The sequence below is a fragment of the Chlamydomonas reinhardtii genome, chromosome 16 (assembly GCF_000002595.2).
Source record: "Chlamydomonas reinhardtii strain CC-503 cw92 mt+ chromosome 16, whole genome shotgun sequence".
Taxonomy (NCBI): domain Eukaryota; kingdom Viridiplantae; phylum Chlorophyta; class Chlorophyceae; order Chlamydomonadales; family Chlamydomonadaceae; genus Chlamydomonas; species Chlamydomonas reinhardtii.
In genome coordinates, this window is record NC_057019.1 from 1390050 (window position 1) to 1410073 (window position 20024).

The 20024-nt window shown below is 63.5% G+C and overlaps 3 protein-coding genes across 3 annotated transcripts; 2 read left to right on the plus strand and 1 right to left on the minus strand.

The window, feature by feature from the left end:
- The first annotated feature begins 52 nt into the window (after positions 1 to 52).
- Positions 53 to 10412, plus strand: CHLRE_16g652150v5 (uncharacterized protein). Its single transcript, XM_043070816.1, has 21 exons — positions 53 to 88; positions 186 to 369; positions 469 to 528; positions 724 to 799; positions 1075 to 1119; positions 1460 to 1562; positions 1763 to 1832; positions 2186 to 2247; positions 2459 to 2521; positions 2880 to 2948; positions 3401 to 3495; positions 3795 to 3873; positions 4140 to 4191; positions 4455 to 4530; positions 4732 to 4798; positions 5051 to 5343; positions 5722 to 5872; positions 6276 to 6372; positions 7078 to 7655; positions 7959 to 8639; positions 9026 to 10412. The coding sequence occupies exons 1-21, from the start codon at positions 83 to 85 to the stop codon at positions 9263 to 9265; spliced, it is 3147 nt and encodes a 1048-aa protein (XP_042915459.1). The 5' UTR covers positions 53 to 82; the 3' UTR covers positions 9266 to 10412.
- An 870-nt stretch (positions 10413 to 11282) lies between these two features.
- On the plus strand, positions 11283 to 18374 carry CHLRE_16g652200v5 (uncharacterized protein). The gene is made up of 14 exons (XM_043070817.1): positions 11283 to 11599; positions 11688 to 11726; positions 11871 to 11904; positions 12126 to 12261; positions 12478 to 12573; positions 12850 to 12995; positions 13302 to 13370; positions 13744 to 13924; positions 14172 to 14342; positions 14519 to 14630; positions 15020 to 15156; positions 15501 to 15727; positions 15968 to 16380; positions 16562 to 18374. Exons 1-14 carry the CDS (start codon positions 11551 to 11553, stop codon positions 16771 to 16773), a joined length of 2022 nt encoding a protein of 673 aa, XP_042915460.1. The 5' UTR covers positions 11283 to 11550; the 3' UTR covers positions 16774 to 18374.
- A 12-nt stretch (positions 18375 to 18386) lies between these two features.
- CHLRE_16g652226v5 (uncharacterized protein) lies at positions 18387 to 19012 on the minus strand. Its single transcript, XM_043070818.1, has one exon. The coding sequence runs from the start codon at positions 18904 to 18906 to the stop codon at positions 18742 to 18744; it is 165 nt and encodes a 54-aa protein (XP_042915461.1). The 5' UTR covers positions 18907 to 19012; the 3' UTR covers positions 18387 to 18741.
- Between the last annotated feature and the right edge of the window lie 1012 nt (positions 19013 to 20024).

Below are 20024 nucleotides of genomic sequence, written 5' to 3' on the forward strand. Positions count from 1 at the left end.
CTAGCGCAAGCGCACCTTGGGTTGCCTGTGCAGCGGCGCTCCCAAATTACGAATCTGAGCAGCTTTGAAGCGACCTGGAGTGATGTGGGTAGGTAAACTTGGAGTGGTGCAACTTGTCGGTATGTTCGCTTCTGTGTGAGCCTCGGCTGACCAGTATCATAAACAATAAACGAATCGCTTCTCAGGAGATATGGAGGTCGCGCAGCTACCAGCACCTCACGGCGCTCGGCGTGCAGCGCGGCGGGCAGGCGCGCACAGAGACCGGGGGATGGCTACATGGGACGCACAGCCCAGAGGCTTCGACGCCGACATCAGGGATAGCGAGGATCGCATCAGGAACTGTAAACTTTAAGGACCTGAGCATCCGCGGTGAGTCGCGGGGCACGCTGACGCCTGCCTCGGCGGCTTTCCTCCGTGGCCGCGCCAAACTGAATCCTGCTGCCTCCTGTTGCTCGGGGCCGCCTGCAGCCGATGACCCGGACGAAGGAGATGACGACGACCGCCACAGCGAGGACTCAACCAACAAGAGTGAGCGCCGGCAAGGGGGCGGGCCGGGGGACGGGGGTTGCAGGCTTCAACGGGGGACGCAGCTGTGCGTGCCTGAGGGCAAAAGCGGGAACAGGCTTTGACACGGGGTTCTGGGAGATAGGTGTTGCGGTCCACGCGTAATTTCCAACCCCACCACCACATGACCACTGTGTGCTACGCCACCCATGCATGCAGGCGCGATTCTACTAAAGCCACCCAAGATTCCGGAGCGCACCAAGTATGTCATCATCCTTGTGGGCCTGCCTGGCAGGTGGGTGCACCGGTGTGACATGGGGTAACCGCAGGTGACAGCAGGGCGACCGCGGCGGGTCGCCTGACTACCATGTGTTTGTAACCGATGACCATGCATACCGTAGTTGGGTGCTAGAAATCACATAGGGAAAGCGTCGGCATTGTGTAGCTTTATGTGTACGTGTTTGTGTGAGTCAGGAAAGCACAAGGGGTCGACACCATGTGTGCCGGGAGGTCCGCAACCAAGCAGTGCGCGACGACATGTAAGCGGTTTGTGGTGCTCATGGCACGCAGGGGCAAGACGTTCCTGTGCAACAAGCTCAAGTGCTACCTCAACTGGTGGGTGCCGTGTGACTGATTACGTAACTGGATCGTCAGCCTGCCAGCCTGCCAGTCTGAGCTGGGCCGCCTGCGCAGCCTGTGGCCGCTGTGTCACCCAACCCACCTGGTACCGCATCCCCGCATACATATCCATCCTTGGACCGCACCATTGTCTTGCGTGCACCATCGTCTTGCTGCAGGCCACCCGCCTGCCCCCCCCCCCTTTGCCTGCACTCACCCACTCTCTCCCTCTGACGCCCTGTCTCCCTCGCTCCCGCCCACTCCCTGTCCCCTTCCCTGTCCCACTCCCCTGTCCCACTCCCTGTCCCACCCCCTGCCCCACCCCCTGCCCCTGCAGGCTGGGCCACAACACGCGGCACTTCAACGTGGGCAGCTACCGGCGGCTGCAGAAGGGCGACCACGAGGTGCAGAACGCCGCCTTCTTCGACGCACACAATCCCGTGAGTCAGAACATCAGGTGCTTACTTATCCGCTCTGCCTCTCCCTCTCTCTTTGACTCCCCGCCGTGCGCGAGCTCATTGCCTCACTGGGCGCTGTTCAGTGGTCGCGGCTGCTGCTGCTGCTACTTCGCGCGCCGCCCGCTATCTTCTGCGCACCGCCCACCGCCTGCTGCCCTCTGCTGCCCACCACGGCCCCGCAGGCGGGCATGGAGGCTCGCAACCGGGCCCTGTACGCGGCGCTGGACGACCTGAGGTCATACCTCTACTCGCGTGAGTGGGCGCGAGTTGTGCGAGTGCGAGTGTGAGAACAGGCGTGTGCCTACGTGTGCTGGTGTGTCCGGCATGAGCAGCGGCTGCAGCTGGTGGTGGCAGGTGGTGGCGGGTGGTTGCAGGTGGTGACATGGCAAGCGTACAGCGGGCAGCCAGGCAGTCAGGGTAGTAGTGGATGAGGGGCCGCCGGGTGGCCGTGGCGTGTGGGCCCTAGCTGGGCACACACCCGTATCCTCAGCCCGCACCGCCGCCAACCCACCGCCATCACCGCCTTCATTTCTTCCTCCCTTGCTCCTCCTGCATACGTGTGTGTATGTGCGTTCATCCCCTGCTGCTGCTCCTGCCGCCTGCAGCCGAGGGCCAGGTGGCCATATTCGACGCCACCAACACCACCGAGGAGCGCCGGCAGCTGCTGGTGAGGGGGAGACGCGCGTGTGTGTGTGTGTCGGTGTGCATGTGTGTGTAAGTGTGTTGGGTAGGCAGATAGGCTTTTCCGATCCCAGGCGAGATGTGAGGGGCGCTGCAGGCCGGAGTGCAACCTGGCATCGTGAAAGCGGCGTTCGCCACGACCCCTGCTCTGACCTCTAGTGACTCCTCTTGCTGCTGTGCTACAACCACCCTGACAGATTCGCGAGTTCCACGGCCACTTCCAATACCTGTTCATTGAGTCCATATGCACCGAGCCCAAGGTGAGCGTGTGCGTGTGTGCATGTAAAAACCAGCCCTAGGGGCTGTTCTCATTATTCCCAACACTGCAGGGGAGGAGGGGGCATGAAGCCAGCAACCCACTGCTCTCCTCCCGCCCGCCGCCCAGTTCGCCCTGCCCGGCGCTCCCCTCCTCCTCCTCAGCTCCGCAACCTCTCTGCCCCTTCCCTCCTTCCTTCCCTCCCTCCCTCCTCCCCGCCACCCGCCTCCCTCTCCTCCCTCTCTCCCTCCCATCCCCATCCATCCCCCCCATGGTCTACCGTCTACCACTTCCTTAACTAGTCATGAATGGAACCCCCCCCGCCTGCACTTCTTAATTAATCATGAATGTAACCCCCGCAGGTGCTGGAGCAGAACTACCGGGCCAAGATGCAGTACAGCCCCGACTACAGCGGGATGGACATGGAGCAGGTGGATGGGTGTGTGTGGGGCGGGAGGGGGAGGGAGCGGGGCTTGGAGGGTTGCACAGATGTTTGGAAACGCGGTACAGGATGCACTGAAGACTGCATATACCAGCCCAAGCTGGGGTGGATTGGGGGGAGTTGAAGCCCTAGAGGGGAGTGGGCGTGTGAGGCGGGGCGGGCGTGGGGTGGAGTGGCGAGGTCGCGGCGGCGGCAGAGGAATACAAGGAGTGGTGTGGGTTTGTGGGCCTCGGGATCGCAAGTATACGAGTCTGCATGTGGGCTACTCACCTGCCTTGCTCAACCCCGCCACCACAACCCCTGCTGCTCACACGCGTCCCTCCCCCGCTCTTTTGCATTGGGTCCGTATATATATGTTGGGCTCCCAAAATTGCCTACTGTCTGCCCATTTCATCTGCTAAGCATGAATGGAACCCCGCCCCCGCGCCCTCCTCTCCACAGTCTCTTGCGGACTTCAAGGCCCGCATCTCCAAATACGAGGAGGTATACGAGCCCATTGCCAACCGCAACATCCACTACATCAAGCTCATTGACATGTGCGTGTGTGTACGTGTGTGCGTGTGTGTGCGCGCGAGGTTGGGGTTGGGGGTTGGGGGTCGCGGAGCGCTGTGGACCTGGGGTGCTGAGGGCCGGGGGCGCGGGGGGGGGGAGGTGTCCGGCGGTCCTGTGTGCATGCCGCTGGCACACATGATTGGCACGTGAACCCCTTGACGTGGGCCGATGATGTGGGTCAATGTGGGTTAATGCGGATGCTGCGCTGCTTCTTTGGGATGCACAAGGACTCGACTTCCCCACCCGACCTCACCCAACCGCAAACACAACCCAACCCTCACAGGGTGACGGGTCGCGGGCACATGGACGTCAACCGCATCAGCGGCTACCTGCCCGGGAAGATCGTGTTCTTCCTCATGCAGGTGGGGAATGGGTGTCAGGTGTGGGCGGGCGGGTGGGGGACTGGTAAGGGGTGGGCGGGTGGGTGGTCTGCGCAGAGACACACTTTTTAACTCTGTGATGTGGCACCTTTGCAAACGCCTGGCCGGGCACCCGCGTCCGCCATGTACCATGCCCGTACCTGTTTGTGATCCGAGCAGCTGAATCACCTGTGACTCCTGCAATTGGCCAAGACCCCAACCCTGCGTGTCCTCACCCTCTCCCCTTTGTGCTTTCCCAACACGCGCAGGTGTGCAAGGCCGGCATGGCTCAGGCACGGCGCATCTGGCTCACACGCCACGGTGAGGACAGCGGCGGCGCGCGGCCCCTGCCTGCCTGCCTGCCTGCCTGCCCGCCTGCTTCCCTGCACAGGCGCGCCGCATACGCTCGCCGTGTCCCAACGCGCAGCCGCCGACGGGCCCCTGTCTTGACCTCCTCATTGTCCTCAGTCTCCTGCTGGGCACATCCTGTGCGCCACCCCGTGTGCGGTATCCCGTGCGTCATCCCGTGTGTCGCCTTGCATGTGTGCCACCCCCACCACCGCCTCCATTAAACCGCCCCACAGGCCAGTCGGAGTACAACCAGGTCGACCGCATCGGCGGCGACTCCAGTCTGGCCACTCCCGGAGAGGTGTACGCGCGGTGGGTGTGTGCTTCGGGCACTGAGGCTTACGGGGGGCCCCGGGCTTAGTATGCTAAACCACACGTGCACGATAGGTGGCATGTTGCCTCTGTCCCCACACCCACACCTCTGCATCTCCCCTCGCCTCATTTACTTCTCTTCACTACGCAATCCCCAACGCCCCCATCTCACCTCCCCCTCACGCGGCCGCCCCTCCGCAGCTGCCTGCCCGAGATGCTGCTGGAGCGGCTGCCGCTGGTTGGGCTGGAGCGGGCGCGCATTGAGGAGGTGAGCGGAAGTCCGGCGGCGCAGCGCGGGGCAGGGCAGGGCGCGTGTGTGGGATGTGCGTGTGTGTGTATGTGTGTGTGTTGGTTTCACCAGCCTGTGGGATGTGTGTGCGTGCGTGCGTGCGTGCGTGCGTGTGTGTTGGTTTCACCAGCCTGATTAGGAACCACATCAGGACTCTGCTACTGCCACCACCATCGCGCCCACCATCACGCCCACCATCACGCCCACCCCTACAACCACCCTCACCTGCAGATCGTGGCGGGTGTGGCCGCCGGCACCGGCGGCCCCGCCGCCACCTCCGCCCCCGACCCCAACGCCGACCCGGCCGACCCGGGGCCCGAGCCTGTGCCTGTGCCCGTGTCGGTGTGGACTAGCACGCTGCGCCGCACCATCCAGACGGCGCGCTACCTGCCCTTCCCCAAGCTGAGGTGGAAGGCGCTGGACGAGATCCAGGCGGGCGCCTGCGACGGTCTGACGTACGAGCAGATCGCGCAGCAGTACCCGGACGAGTTCATGGCGAGGTGCAAGGACAAGCTGCGGTACAGGTGAGGAGGCGTGTGTGTGTGTGTGTGTGTATGGAGGGATGGCGGGCAAGGGGGGGAGGCAGGCAGGGGCGTAGAGGGCGGGCAGGGAGGCAGCAGGGCAGCGGCCTTTGGCACGGACACATGCAGAGCCACGTCTCCTATGGTGGGGTCCAGCTCACGCCTGCTTGCACCTTCCGAGAGTCTTACGCATGTGCACGAACACACACACGCACTGTCCTGCGTCCTCGTACCTGCTCTCCACCAACACACAAACTGCATCGCCCGGCCACACGGTACACTCCTTAACATCATCCCTGGCCCGCACACAAAGCACAGCGACTCAACCCTTCTCCCTGTGACTCACCAAAACCCCACACCTCCGCACCTGCACGGCTGCAGGTACCCGGCCGGCGAGAGCTACCTGGACGTGATCCAGCGGCTGGAGCCGGTGATCATCGAGATGGAGCGCGAGAAGGAGTGCATCGTGGTGGTGGGCCACCAGGCAGTGCTGCGGGCCGTGCTGGGCTACTTCATGGCCAAGCCGCTGGCGGTGAGGGGGAGGGGGAGGCGGGAGGGCTGGAGGGGGGAGGCGGGAGGGGGGAGCGGGAGGGGGAGGGGAGGGGGGATTGTAAATACCAGCCCAAACTAAACCAGACAAAGCTGAAGTAGCGGCGTACAGGCAGACGGGGCAGGAGTAGGAGTGGAGGAGGAGGGGGAGGGGGAGTGGGAAGAGGGGTGGGTGGGGGAGAAGCGAAGGGTGTTCCAGACAAGGAAGGTGTTTGGGGACGGAGGGCGGGCCCGCTGTGCCTTGATCCCAATGCTCGTCACCTGTTCCCACTGCCCTCACCTCGCAACCCCTCTCCTGCCCGCTCCCCTCTCGCCTGTCCCCTGTCCCCTCCCGCCCCCCGTCCCCTCTCCCCATCTCCCCCTCTCTCCCCCCCCTCTCTCGCCAGTCCATCCCCACACTGGACATCCCGCTGCACACGCTCATGGAGCTGCGGCCGCGGCCCGACGGCACCATGGACTACGAGTTCATCCCCATACCGCCAGGTGCGTGGGCAGGAGGGGCGGGGTGGGGAGGGGTGGGGAGGGGTGGGGACTGGGGAGGGGTCAGGGGTGGGGTCAGGGGTGGGGTCAGGGGTGGGGTGGGGTAGGGTAGGGTGGGGTGGGGTGGGGTGGGGTGGGGTGCGGTGGGATGGGGTGGGGCGGGGTTGGGTGGGCTGGCAGTATGGACAGCTGGCAAAGGTCGGGGCCAGAGGTTCGTGGGCTGAGGCGGTGAAAGGGGTCATGGCATGTCTAGTGCTTCGGTAGCAGTGCACGCGGTCTCGCCGGCTTGTTGGGGCAGCGACTGGGGCCGTCTGCCGGGCGCAGGGCCGGGCTAGCCACCCGCCTGCGCTGCGGGCGTGGGCCCCGCCGTCAGTGGCGCTGCTAGCGGCCCGGGGTTTTCCTGGGCACACCCCTTCCGGCTTCATACGGAGACCGTCACAGCAAGCAACCTAGCCTCATAGTACCGCGGTGCCTGGTGCCCCGTCCCGCCGCGGCCTCCTTGTGCTCTGACAGTCCCCCTACCTGCGCGTGCGCCGCCCCTCCTCTGCCACGCACCGGCCGCACGGCCTTCCGCTCTTCCGCCCTCCCTCCTCCAACCCACCTCACCGTACCCACACCCCCACAACTTGGCTTCTTCTAAAATAGCAAAGCTCCTTAAATATGAATGTAACCCCCACTCCTACTCCCTGATCCCCCTCCCCCGGCCAGAGGCGGCCACCCGCATGGCTGCCACGCTGCCGCCGCTGCCCGGCGGACCCCACCGCGCCGGCAGCGGCAGCGGCGGCTCCGCCCTCGGCCTGAGCATGGGCATGGGTATGGGGCTGCACGGCGCCAGCGGCACCCTGGGTAGCGGCAGCTTCAGCGGCCTGGCCACCCCCTCTGCACTGCTGTCGCCGCAGTACTCCGCCAGGGCGATGGGAGGCGTGGGCGGGATCAGCGGCGGCAGTGGCGGGGCGGGTGGAGGAGGCGCCGCCTCGCGCTTGGGCGGCGGGTCCGGCGGCTCGCCGGCAGCAGCTGCGGCGGCGGCCGCCATTGCGGCGGCGGCTGGCGAGGGCGGCGTGGCGGATGCTGATGATGATGATGATGAGGAGGAGGAGGCGGAGGAGGAGAATGAGGAGGGGGCTGGGGCGGGGTTGCGGGCGGGCGGTGCGTCGCCGGTGCCTGTGCCTGTGCCGGTGCCGACGCGGTGGGTGCCGGAGGCCGCGGGCGGCTTGGACGGCGGATCGCGGGCGCCGCCTACGCCGCTGCTGCCGCCGTTCACGCCGCTGAATGCGCCTCTGGAGACGGTGGGTGGGGCGCCGACCGGGCTGTGGGGTTGGTGGGGTGAGGTGGGGCCGCGAGACCCCTCCGGGCCCCATCCGGGCGTTGCATCGGGAGCTGGGGAGGCACAGCTTGTCAGGTGCCTGGCGTGGAGTGTTGCTAGACATCACACGTTGAGCATGTGCACATGTACACACATGCACACACATGTACACACACACACACCTGCGAGTGGCTGCGACTCGTTCCGTGTCGCTGTCAACACACCCCACGGCCACGTATGGCTGTGCCGGCAATGACCGCAAGCACTGCTACTGGCGACGCCGCAGGTGCTGGAGACGTCGGCGGCCGGCAGCCCCGTGTCACTGCACAGCCGCGCGCCCTCGCTCGCAGCAGGCCTCGGCCCAGGCTCCTCGCCCGGAGCCCCCAGCCACCTCGCCGCCGCAGCCAGCGGCACCGGCGCCGCGGCCGCCACCAGCATCGGTGCCGCCGCCGCCGCCGTCGCCGCCGCCAATGGCGCCGGTGCCGCCGTTGTCGCCGCCGCCACCGGCGCCTCCGCCGCCACCGCCACCGGCAGCTACCTCGGCGCCGGATCCATCATTGACTCGCCGCAGGCGCTGGCGGCGGCGCTGGCGGCGGCGGTTGAGAGCCGCAACCGTCCCGTACGCGTGCCGTTCGGCGCCACGATGGGCGGCGGCGGCAGCGAGGGCGGCGCGCCCGCTGAGCTGTACGGCCCATACGCGCATCCGGCGGCGGCGTCTTCGCCTTTGTCTATGTCTACAGCGGCGGCTGCGGCGGCGGCGCAGCTGCAGGCGACGGGCGTCCACTCGCCGACCGTACACGGGCATTCGCAAGGTCTGGGACATGCTGGGCTCGGACACGCGCTGGGCGGGGCGGCCGGCAATGTGCCGGCCTCACCGTCGCGACTGCAGCGGTCGTCGCCGGCTGCGGCGGCTGCGGCGGGGGCCGGCGGGCACGTATACGGCAGCACGGCGCAGAACCTCATGCAGGTGAAGGCGGCAGGGTCGGATGTTGGGGTTGGGGTTGTTTTTCACCGTTCCTAGTTATGACCAAAGACACTAAGACGCATGGGAGCCCAGGTCGGGGGTTGGGAAGGGAGCCAGGCGGGCGAGGTCGAGAGGGGCAGGCGCGGGCAGGCGGTGAGGGCAAAAGGGGGAGGGGCAAACAAGGGAGGGCATCGTGTGTGTATGGCTGGCGTTACTGCGTTCCGTATGTGTTAGTGCCGTTGCTCTTGCCGGCATGGAGGTGGGCCGGCCCGCGTGCTTTTTACCACCAGTCGACATGGCCAATCTGGCTACCGTATCTCACTACTATCTGTTCAAGGCTTGTGCCATGCATGTTCACGCCGTACCTGCTGCCGCCCGACGCCGTTCAGGACCTGATGGGGCCGGACGCGGATGTGGAGCTGCCGCCGGCCGCCAGCTCGCCGGGGCACACCGACCCGCAGCCGCGAGAGCAGGAGGAGGTGGCGGAGCAGGAGGAGGCGGTGGAGCAGGAGGAGGCGGAGGCTGCCAGCGGCGCAGCCACGCCCGGCGGGGGCGCGGCGGACAAGCCTGACGCAGGAGGCGCGGCAATGGTGACGGCCATAGCTGCGCTGGCTGAGACGCAGTGGTAGGCAGGCAGGTGGGTGTGTATAAGAGCATTTCTTAGGGTGTATGTGAGAGCCGCGGCGGTCGCAGTCGCGGCTGCAGCTGATGCCGCACGGGCATTGGGGCCTTGGTTTGGGCGAGCGGTTGGGATAGCGGGCGCAGGATGTCGGTGCGACGGCGGCGCGGCGATGGCGCCGCGATCCGGAGGAGTTTGCTTTTCCAGTGGCGGGCTGGCCTCGCCTGGCGGCTCCGCTCGCCGTGCTTAGAGCAGTGAGTGACAGGTGTGAGCGATGGGGGACAGCAGCTGCAATGTGGTCGGGTACGGCTGGTGCGTGCGCATGGGGCCATGTGGAATAGGAATGGGCCACGGGGGCCAGGTGCGTGCGCATGAGGTTACGTGGAGTAGGAATGTAGCGGACACGTGACCGAGGGCTGCATAAAGAACACGCATCGAGTGATCGGCAATCATGGGACTGGATGGAATGGCACATGGAATTGCAAAGTAGTAAGTGGGTAATTTGCATATGCGAGAGTAATTAGGGTATGAAGCTGTTTGTCATTGCGCGCGTACAGAGTCTGTCATCCGGAGGCGTTGGCGCTGCATGTGGCCCGTCAAGGGGTTTCATTTTGCGGCGGCGCAAGGTGAACATTCCCGTGGCGGTTGCAGCAGTGTGTCGTAGGTGCATAAGTAGCGCAACCAGCGAGCAATTGATAGTAGTAGCATGTAGCGCGGCGGTCTGTACCTGATAGGCAGCAACAGGCATGTGCCGAAAAGCGCGAACACGGGAAGTTCGAGACCTACCAGGCATGCGAAGGTTTGGTGAGGAAGCGGTGTGGATGAGGGGCATGTTGAGAGTCGGGCCGTGCGACAGTGCAAGGGGCCTGATGGAAAGTGCTCGCGGGGCCTCTGAAAGCATTGGTCTGCACCGTGTAATGTGGGCGAGATGTTGCGCTCACGGCTTGTGCGTCGACCAGGGGCTGAGGTGAGCACTTGCTGGCTGGGCACGTGGCTGGGAAGCACGCAAGCCACCGCGGACGCCCTGCCGCCGTGGAGGCGGGCGCTGCCTGACTGCCAGTCCCGGACGGGCACTCGGTAGCCTGTACGCAGGTGAGTGCGGTGTTGCAGCAGCTCCTTTCTTCATACGTGCACAGTTTGCTACTTTGCTCCATCGTTCTCGTGCCATCTGGTGGGCTCGCTGCTCACCGACCACATTTGCGCGCCTCTTCACAGGTTTGTGGCTCAGGTCGCCCACTGCCGGCCAATTGCCCAGACCCCCAGACCTGCCAGCAGGACGTCAGCTCCAAGGCCTCCTGCAGTCCTGCGGTCCTGCCTTCAGGAGGAGCTGGCCGCCCGTGGGGAGGCCGGGGTCGGCAGCAGGAGCCGGAGCAGCAGGAGCCGGAGCAGCAGGAGCAGGAGCAGGCCCGTTACCATGTGAGTCCGTGTGTGGGTGCCGCAAGGTCAGGGGGCGATCTCCGGGGGCAAGAGGTTACGCGCGTGCCGGGTGGGAATGTGTCGAACACTTAATCCCGGTTCGGGGCGCGTCTGCAGCACTTGCCGCGTCAACCACGATCTCAGGGTTGTGTGACCAGTTCAGGTTGGACGCAGCCTTCACTGTGAGCAACGGTATTAGTGCAGTGGTCGTATCTAGAAGGCACATACAGTGCTCGTATCCATCTATGCCATTCTACAAGATACGGGCACTGAGCACATATGCGGGCTTGGCAATGGTGCTGCGGCATGATGGGGTCTGTTTACGTGCGACGATGATGATCGGTGGCAGCCAGCTGGCGTGACGGACGGACGCGCCCTCGGCTTCCCCGGCGGCTCTTGACGGTCGGGCACGGGAAGGCCATCGGATTCACACGCGTTAGGTTGCTGCGTGTGGCAATCGTACCGCGCTGCAGAAAATAAAGATGGACACGGCTTGGCGAGTTTTGAAGCGGATTACAAATCCTGATATAATTCGAGTTCCGTCAGCCTGGCGAGGGGGCGCGGCTGTTCCTTGGAGACTTATTGCAAAGTTATAAGGTACAATGGGGTATATGTTTGTAAGGCCGGCGAGCAGGGTTGAAATTTGGAAGGCCGGCTTAACGACCCCCTTAGCGGGAAACTGCGCTTTGCACTGACTGGATTACACAACGCCCTTGACGCTCAGTATAAAGGGTAAGTTTTCTAAATTCCAGCCTACTCACTTTCACCTAAGCATGCGCTCTCCAATAACCCTGATAACGGAAGACAAAATTCAAGGTAGGGCACACCAGGACACGCACAACACCCGCCCGTCGCTCTCGTAACTCCACGCCAGTAGCTATGGTGCTCACGCGCCTCCAGGTGTCTATTTTGCTCCTAGCAACTGCTGGTGAGTTCTGAAGCGGCACGCCGCGTTCTGTGTAAGGCATCGGCTGGCCATGTAAACACGGATGGCGTCGCACGTCCTCTGTCCGCAGGTTTCGCAGCGTCTGGGCCAACCAAGAAGAATATTGAGGGTAAGGCATCGCTTTGGGCCTTCCTGCTCGGCGGCGATAGTTCGTGTGGCAATAAACGGTTTTTCGCCACATGCGCGCCACATTACGGTCCGCTCAAATTGACGTCTGTTACCCCTTGCTTGTCATTTTGGTGCTGCGCCACAGGCGAGCTGGTTAAGCTTGACCGCGACGATGGAGAGTGAGTACAACTTCGCGCCCTTGCTTGCCCAACCCTCGATTGTGTGCCTCCTAGCCTCCATGTCTGGGTCGCCTCCCCAACTCCTTGCCTGGGTCGCCTCCCCGCCTCCTCGCCTCCGTCTGTCCGCATGAAATCCACCCGCTATACCCTGGGCTCGCTTCACTTGCCAACACCTGCATCGCACCACCGGTCCCGCACCATCAACTTGCTTGCCCTTGCAGTGGCGCCGGCAATTGGGCTCTGCTGAACCGTCGCACCGGCCTGTTTGAGCCCCTGGGCAAAATGGGCCCCGGCCACAAGATGCCGCAAAAGGACAAGAACGGCAAGGGGCTGGCCGCTGGACAGTACGTCACCATCGTGAGTGCCGTACCGCCTGTCTGTGGCTCGACTCGGCACACACACCTCCCAACGCCCATACATGCCCCCGCGCCCTCCCGAACCTCACTCCCATGCCACCAACCCGCGACGCTGTGGCGGTAAACCCTACACAACTCCAGAGTAACCTCCGCAAGCAGTCCCTGGCAAGTCGTCAAGTCCTTTTACCGGCGCTCCTGCTGCACACACCCTCCCCAGGGCTGCACCGTGGACGCAGCCGCCGACCAGTGCACCTTTGTGGCGCAGCAGGATGTGGCCATCGTCAAGCCCGCCTACGTGCCCGTGGCAAAACAGGTGGGGCGGAGGCAGGAGGGTGCTGTGCGTGCGTGCGTGTGCTGGTGCGGCATGTGTGTGTTAAAAAACGAAACGAAAGCCCGCCCAGACGACGCTGTGTGTGTGTGTGTGTGTGTGTGTGTGCACTGCTTGGTGGTGGCTGGGTTTGGGGGATGTTGTGTGTGCAAGGGCCTTGCAACCCTGTCCTGAAACACAGAGCACTCGCGCCGGCCGTCACCTTCGCCCTCACCTCGCCCTCAACCCCACACGGTACACACGCACACATGGCGGTCACAGGTGCGCGAGAGGCTGCTGATCCTGATAATGGACGCACCCGCCTGCGGCGCCGCCGCCCCCATGACCGTCTCCACGGCCGAGACGCTGTGGTTCGGACCCAACAAGGACGCCAGGGGGGGCTACGCCAGCCGCGCCGAGATGTGCAGGTGCGTGTGGGCGTGACCACGTGTGGGTGATGAGGAGCCGTACGTTCTTGTGGCGTGTGCATGGGTATGCCGATATGGGGTACAGCTCTGCAGTACGGTACCCACGCACGCGGTGGCGTGCACGTGTGACTGACATTCTCCGCCAGCCTCACAATGCCCAAGGCGTGCCCCACTGCGTGCCTGTAAGTCTTGCAAACCGCCCACCTGGGCCCACGCCTCACGCCGCTCACGCGCCACCCCCATCCCTCCCCCCATCCCTCCCCCCATCCCTCCCCCGCACGCCCGCCACTCGCTCCCTGATGGCAGCTACGGCGAGTTCGTGATGGAGCCGCCGCCCGCCTCCAAGGTCATGACCGTCACACCGCCCTGCTCCTGGTGAGTGCAGCTGGAGGATGTCAGGAGGGGGGGGAGGTCAGGAGGGGAGATCACGGGGGGAGGTCAGGAGGGCGTAAGGTCAGGAGGGGAGGTCAGGAGGGGGGAGGTCAGGAGGGGGGAGGTCAGGAGGGGGGAGGTCAGGAGCGAGGGGGAGGTTAGGACGCGCAGGACCCGTGCCGCGCCAACTCAGCCCGACAGCCTACCTCCCCCTAGGGTCACGCAGGGTGGACCCAACCTCCTTTGGGCTTTATCCGCCAGCAGGATTCCCGGGCTCCTGCTCCTCCCCACCTGCCCACCTGCCCACCTGCCTGCCCACCTCCCCACCTCCCCACATCTTGCCTGCTCCGCGCCTCTCGCCTCCTCCACCCGCCAGGCCCACCGCCACCTGCGACTCCTGGGCCATGGCCAACGCCGCCCGCACCCAGGCCCAGGCGCTGCTGGGCGCCGCGGCCTACGGCGCCTTCAGCCACCACATCCTGGTCATGAACTTCCCCGCCGCGTGCCAGTGGGCCGGCCTGGCCACGCTGGGCGGCGGCGTGGAAGGCGGCGGACAGGTGGGCACGTGTGGTTGCATGTGTGTGTGTGTGTGTGTGTGTGTGTGTGTGTGTGTGTGTGTGTGTGTGTGTCGCAGCAGCAGCGGCTAACAGGCTCTGCCGGTTCCCTGCTGGAGTTGGCCCCTTCGCCGCGGCCACACCGCATCGTGCCACTCGCCCTTCCCGTACCGTACAACGTCCCCTGCCCCGCTTCTCCACCACCTCCACCTCCACCTCCATCCCCTCCACCTCCGCTGCCCGCCTGCAGGTGTGGCTCAACGGCGCCACCTACAGCCAGACGTTCGGCTCCTTCCAGGTGCCGCTGCACGAGAGCTCCCACAACTTCGTGCTGTACCACGGCTACAGGTTCCACCTGGAGTACCAGGACAAGACCAGCTACATGGGCACCGGCACCGCCTGCCCCGCAAGCACCGAGACGGTGAGCCCCCGGCGGGACTGCTGCGGGGTGCGTGTTGCGGCCTGCCGGCTGCATGCGGGTGGCCGGGTGGCACACCTGAACACCAGCCCGCGCGCGCGCCCAACAGGCGAAGGTTGACTACCACTCTAACCTAGTGAACGCACCGACGAACCTCCTCTACCTCCTCGCACCCGCAGTCGCTTTTGGGCTGGTCCTCCCCGGTTGAGGGCGGCAATCTGAACAGCACCACGCTGCCGACGGGCCCGGCCGCCAGCGGCCCCTTCGTGCTACCCGCCACCTACCTCACAGGTAGGTGCGTGCGTAACCTACTGCGGCGGGGCGCGCTTGGCTGTGGGTACCGGTGAGGACAGCCTGACCGCGCTGGAGCGGCACCGCCAGCGGCGACTTGCGCATGAGCTCCGCTGTGAAGGCTGCTTTGCTGGCGCTGGTTGCGCGCCGGCTGAAGGCCCGCCACGCAAACGTGCGGGAGGGGCGGCCTGTGCTGTGCAGAGAGTGGCCCTGCAAGAGCTGCGGCTGGTTGCCCTGCCTGCACATGGTGTCCAGCACTGACAAGGCAGCGCTGGTCACTTCCCGGACGCCGGCTGAGTACTAAGCATATCACACGCATAAACGCCAGAATGAAACATCACACAGGCTGCAAGCACTGAACCGTGGCTCCCCATGCCGTACATACACAGGCTTGGGCAACTACGTCCGTGTACAGCCCGACTGGCTGCCGTACTACAACAACGCGCAGTACGGCTTCAACCTGTACATGGAGGTACGGGTGCGCGCCAACGGCGACGACATGATGGATCCAGTGTACGACCACAAGGTAGGCGCGAGCGAGTGATGAAACATGTGTGAGGTTTTTGCAGTCCCTGTGTTTTGTTTGTGTGTGGGGGGGGCGGTCGTCAGCAATGTGAGGTCCGTGTGAGGGCCCTGAGATTGTGGCTGTTCGAGTTTCCCAAACACCCTACCTTACAATGCCTCCGCTCATTTCCGTCTCACCACCCCTTCCGCCTGTCCCTACCCTGCCCGCCGCTCCCCTCCCCTCCAAAACACACACACACACACACACACACACACACACACACACACACACACACACACACACACACACACACACACACACACACACACACACACACACACACACACACACACACACACGCGCAGCTTATCATCCACGAGGTGTCGTCTCTGTACAACAACGACCCCGTGACCTACCGCACCGCCGACCCCCAGTCCAACTACCTGACCTCGATGCCCGCCAGCAGCCGCCTGGTACTGCAGAACGACTACTACCCCTACAGCCTGGTGCTGTACACGGGCGCCTTCACCGGCAGCAGCGGGGCCTTCCTGCCCGTCTACCTGTGCCGCTACGCCGTCGCCGAGTCCGAGTGGTGAGCAGCGTGCTTGCTGGTATGCGTGCACGGCTTTGCTTTAGGGCCCGCCATGGCGCAAGCACATGTCTGTGTAGGGTTACGAGAGTGCGGCGTAGCCGCAGCTGCTGATTCCGCCACCACTTTTCCGAACGCGCTCGCCCATGCCGCCCATACATGGCCACGTGCACCCGCCCCAACTTGCTCCAGACTTGGTGCCTCACTCATCACCCTCACCACCTCATGCCACCCCACACGCAGTCCATCGCTGTCCAAGGTTTTGTCCGGCACCAACACGGCGTCCTCGTCCCCTCCCCCGGCGTCCTCGTCCCCTCCCCCGGCTGCCTCCCCCCCGCCCCCGGCGTCCTCCCCCCCGCCCCCGGTGTCCTCCCCCCCGCCCCCGGCGTCCTCCCCCCCGCCCCCGGTGTCCTCCCCCCCGCCCCCGGCGTCCTCCTCCCCGCCCCCGGCGTCCTCCCCCCGACCCCCAGCGTCCTCTTTACCTCCCCCGCCCGTATCTTCCCCTCCCCCGCCCGCCTCTTCACCTCCCCCGCCCGCCTCTTCACCTCCCCCACCCGCCTCTTCACGTCCCCCGCCCGTATCTTCACCTCCCCCGACCGCCTCCCCATCCCCGTCACCCAAGGTCAAGCCCGGCAAGAAGTTCCAACAGGCAACAGGTGAGCACTGTGCCGATGCGTGTAGGAAGGCTGCATCACGGATTGCGTGTTCCCCTTATTTCGCACTGCTGGCTCCTCATCGAAAGCGTGAGGACCGAGTTAGTTTAGTAAAGAGCCGCCCGCCGCCTGCGTGCCTTTCACATCACACGCCCAATCGTCCTCACTGCCCCTCACGGCGCAGGCCGGCGCTCCGCTCTGGGAAATGAGTGGCAGGGCCTGGACAACCCCATCGACCAACGCATGCCTAGCAGCACCACCACCACCAGCGACCCGAGCTCAAGCAGCCATGAGAGGAGCGCTGCCGCCAGCGGCAGCGGCGCCAAGCCGGCACGCCGGCTGCTGCTGCTGCCGATGCCTTCGGACCAGCAGAGCATCAGCAGCGAGGCACCGTAACCGCAGTGTACAGCTGAGAAGTGAAGATAGATGGTCTGGGGCATGCAAGGCTTCTAAAACTTACACCCTGCTGTGTCGTTGATATACATTCGTCGTGCGCGTGTGCCCCGGGTATATATGCGTTCTATTGAGCATGGGCCAGTGCTCAGGGTTAAGTGTTCTTCGAGCTGAGATACTCAGTCATGGCGGTTGCCGCGTGAGCATGGTTTAGTACCTGTTTGTTAGCGCCCACGGAGCTAGTGAGGTCACTATGTCATCAAGAGCTATTGGAAGCTGTCAAGGCGTGTCACATGCACACACATACACAGCAGACTAGGTCATGCGTTTCACTCCATTTCACATGTGCATACGGTTATCATCATATACCGTAGCTGTTCACACGCATTGTCTTAGCCTATGAACTACAATGCACCATACTTTGCTGCCACATCACTCGTGGGTCTGGGAAGTTACGCTCATGCACCCTGTGATTGACGAGTGTTGCGGAACTAATGTGCTAAAGTGAGTCGCATTCATTTACGGACCTCTGTTATGCAGAAATGCATACCGGTATTGCACACCATCCATGAACTGTTTCCATTCATTACGGACGTGGGTACGAGTGCGCCAAAGCAGCGCAACCGGGTGGTTGGGTTACATATTGAAGGCAGGGCCGTGTATGTGCTTTGGTCGGGAGAAACGCAGGAGGAATGGAACACCCAACTGGGGCGTTACACCGCTAGAGGGTTTGTTTTTGAGTTGTTGAGTCTGTATGTGTGAGCGGCGGGTCTAAGATGCGGGAAGTTAGCTAGCCTGACAGGCGCATACATGTGGCCCACCATAAGATGACGACGGGGGTCTGCGGGTGCCAGCTAGGTGCTAGGCACGCCGAGGACAAGCCGCAAGCAGAACATGTGCAGTCGCCGAATGGCAATGACCAGGGTAGTGGTAGTGGTAGTGACCACGCACATGGCGGTTGTAACCTGGCTGGCTGAAGAGGAGGGGCACAGCTCGTGTCAATCCAGTGCGCGAGCGGTGAGCTAGTTACATACTGAAGGCGGGGACTTGTGTTTTGGTAGGTTAGGAGCTGGCAGGGAGAAACGCAGGAGGAATGGAACATCCACGGGGCATTACGCCGCTAGGTAGAGAGATTTTGCTTGTGAGTTTGTTTTAAAGTCTGTGTGAGCGGCGGGTCATCGATGCGGGAAGGTAGCAAGCCTGACAGGCGCATACATGTATGTGGCCCTGGCGCCACCCATCCACCTTGAGATGACGAGGGAGGGGTATACGGGTTGCCAGCTGGATGCCAGCAGGCACGCCGAGGGCAAGCGGCAAGCAGAATACGGCACGTGCAATACGGCATGACACCGGTTGTGACTGTGTGGGGTGAGCCTGCACCCCTGCATCCGGATGCACGAGGGAGCTGGGTGTCGGTCGGTTTCGAGAACTTAGGACGTGTGGGAAAACCGCACGGTTGGGAGCTGGCGAATTGCAGGCGGGTTGTGTGCACTGCGTTCCGGGTGTGTGTTTTGCGGTCTGGCCAGTGCTCGTATCTTAAGAAGGCAGGTGCGGCGCCGGTGACAGATTTCTGAAATAGGGCATCTTTAATTTTCAGAAACCCGCTGCCGCCGCATCTTTCGTCCCAAAAATTTTCCGGGGGCTCCGCCCCCGACCTATGCACGGTTCGTGTCAAGCCAGGCCGTGTCAGCAATCTCTCAATCCCCCATTCGTGCCGTGCATCCATCTCAAAACAGAAACTCCACATACACAAACACACAGCTTGGTACACATGGCTGGTACTGGGCATCTGGTGCAATGGCGAACAAGCTTGTCCTGTTGCAGCGGGCCAAATGCGGGTGCGGTACAGAAAATATTCCCCCGCACGGGATGTGCCCCTGTTACAGCATGCGGGGTGAGGTTGCTGTTGCCCCCAGCCCATGTTTCGGCTCCGGCACAGCAAAATATTCCGCCGCACCGCATGTGCCGCTGTCACAGCGTGCAGGGTGAGGTTGCTGTTGCCCCCAGCCCACGCACGTTTCGGCTCCGGCACAGCAAAATATTCCACAGTGCCAGTGCTTTTTCAGCTGAAATGGCTCCCATGGCAAAACGTGGCCCATCCCCACGCGAAACCCCAGCGCCCTCTCCCACGCTCATCACGCTCACCCACCCACGTAATGACTCCCCTAGTAGAAGGCTGCCCTAGGGCTATCTTGGTGTGCCCCCATGGTGCCAGCAGGACACGCGGCCGTAGATACAGTTTCCTGGGGAACCTCAGTCACCTTTGCCTTGGGCCCGGACAAGTGACAGAAACGCCCTAAGATGTCTTCTGCGAATCTCAGAAAGACCCCTCCAAACCTGAAGCGTTTCCACAGATTTTTGGCCACAAGAATAAAAAATTTCTTCCGCCGGAGGCATTTTTGGGCAAATTTCTGTCGAAAAGAAGGAAGATACGAGCACTGGGTCTGGCGTCTGTGGTCATGGTGAGCTGCCGTGTGTAACTGTTTCGCTGGCTCTGGTGTCAACTTCGCCTGCACAGCAGGATTCGCTGCTGGTTACTGCAGGCGCTGGGCAGCTGGTAGGGCAATGACAGGAATGCACGTCGTGCTCACCACCTTGTAACCACAAACAACAAGTGTTGAGCTGAGGAGGAGCTGAGTTTGGGGCCAGTCTGCCGTTGTGCTTTACCTGTGACGGGCGGTGAGGAGCCCGCGGGTGGGGATGGCCAAGGGACGGTCACTTCATTCAGCCCCTGGTGGCAGCCCTGGATGGAGCAAAACATGGTTGGGGTGCACCTTCGTATGGCAGGCGTAAAGCTGTTGTTTGTATGCCTCATGTGGCTTCGTGTATGTGTGCATGCTGACTCAGGTCTCAGGGCACGCAACTGCCTGCCTGCCTTGACGAGCGTATGCTGCGATAAGTGCCGCCTTCCCCGCCGGGGGCACGCATGTATGCACGCACAGGCAATCCGCACAGCATGTGTGTGCAGCGTCTCGCACTGTAATCTGTTTGATTCTTATATACTAAGTACTAAGGCGTTTGAACGCTACCCAACCTAGCTACGCACGTTCAGGGGCACACCTCGTCCCTTGTCACGCACCACCGGGCGTGCCCGGGCTGGCACGCATGAACTGCTGTCATGCGCGTTGGCGGTCGCCGATGCCGTCCGATGCTCGGGAGGGCCCTCCCAGACTAAGGCTATCTCATCGCCCGTCGTTTCCCGTAACAGGAAATGCCGTCGACATGCATTGTTCTCGTTTTGTAACGCCGTGAAA

Excerpts from the sequence above, each read along its gene's own strand:
- CHLRE_16g652150v5 (XM_043070816.1), top strand. Across the intron at positions 1,563-1,762 it reads TCTTCGACGCACACAATCCC|GCGGGCATGGAGGCTCGCAA; the intron begins GTGAGTCAGAAC and ends ACGGCCCCGCAG. Across the intron at positions 1,833-2,185 it reads GAGGTCATACCTCTACTCGC|CCGAGGGCCAGGTGGCCATA; the intron begins GTGAGTGGGCGC and ends TGCCGCCTGCAG.
- CHLRE_16g652200v5 (XM_043070817.1), top strand. The coding sequence starts at position 11,551 with ATGGTGCTCACGCGCCTCCAGGTGTCTATTTTGCTCCTAGCAACTGCT. Across the intron at positions 11,600-11,687 it reads TTTGCTCCTAGCAACTGCTG|GTTTCGCAGCGTCTGGGCCA; the intron begins GTGAGTTCTGAA and ends CTCTGTCCGCAG. Across the intron at positions 15,157-15,500 it reads ATCCAGTGTACGACCACAAG|CTTATCATCCACGAGGTGTC; the intron begins GTAGGCGCGAGC and ends ACACACGCGCAG.
- CHLRE_16g652226v5 (XM_043070818.1), bottom strand. The coding sequence starts at position 18,906 with ATGAGCGTGGGAGAGGGCGCTGGGGTTTCGCGTGGGGATGGGCCACGT.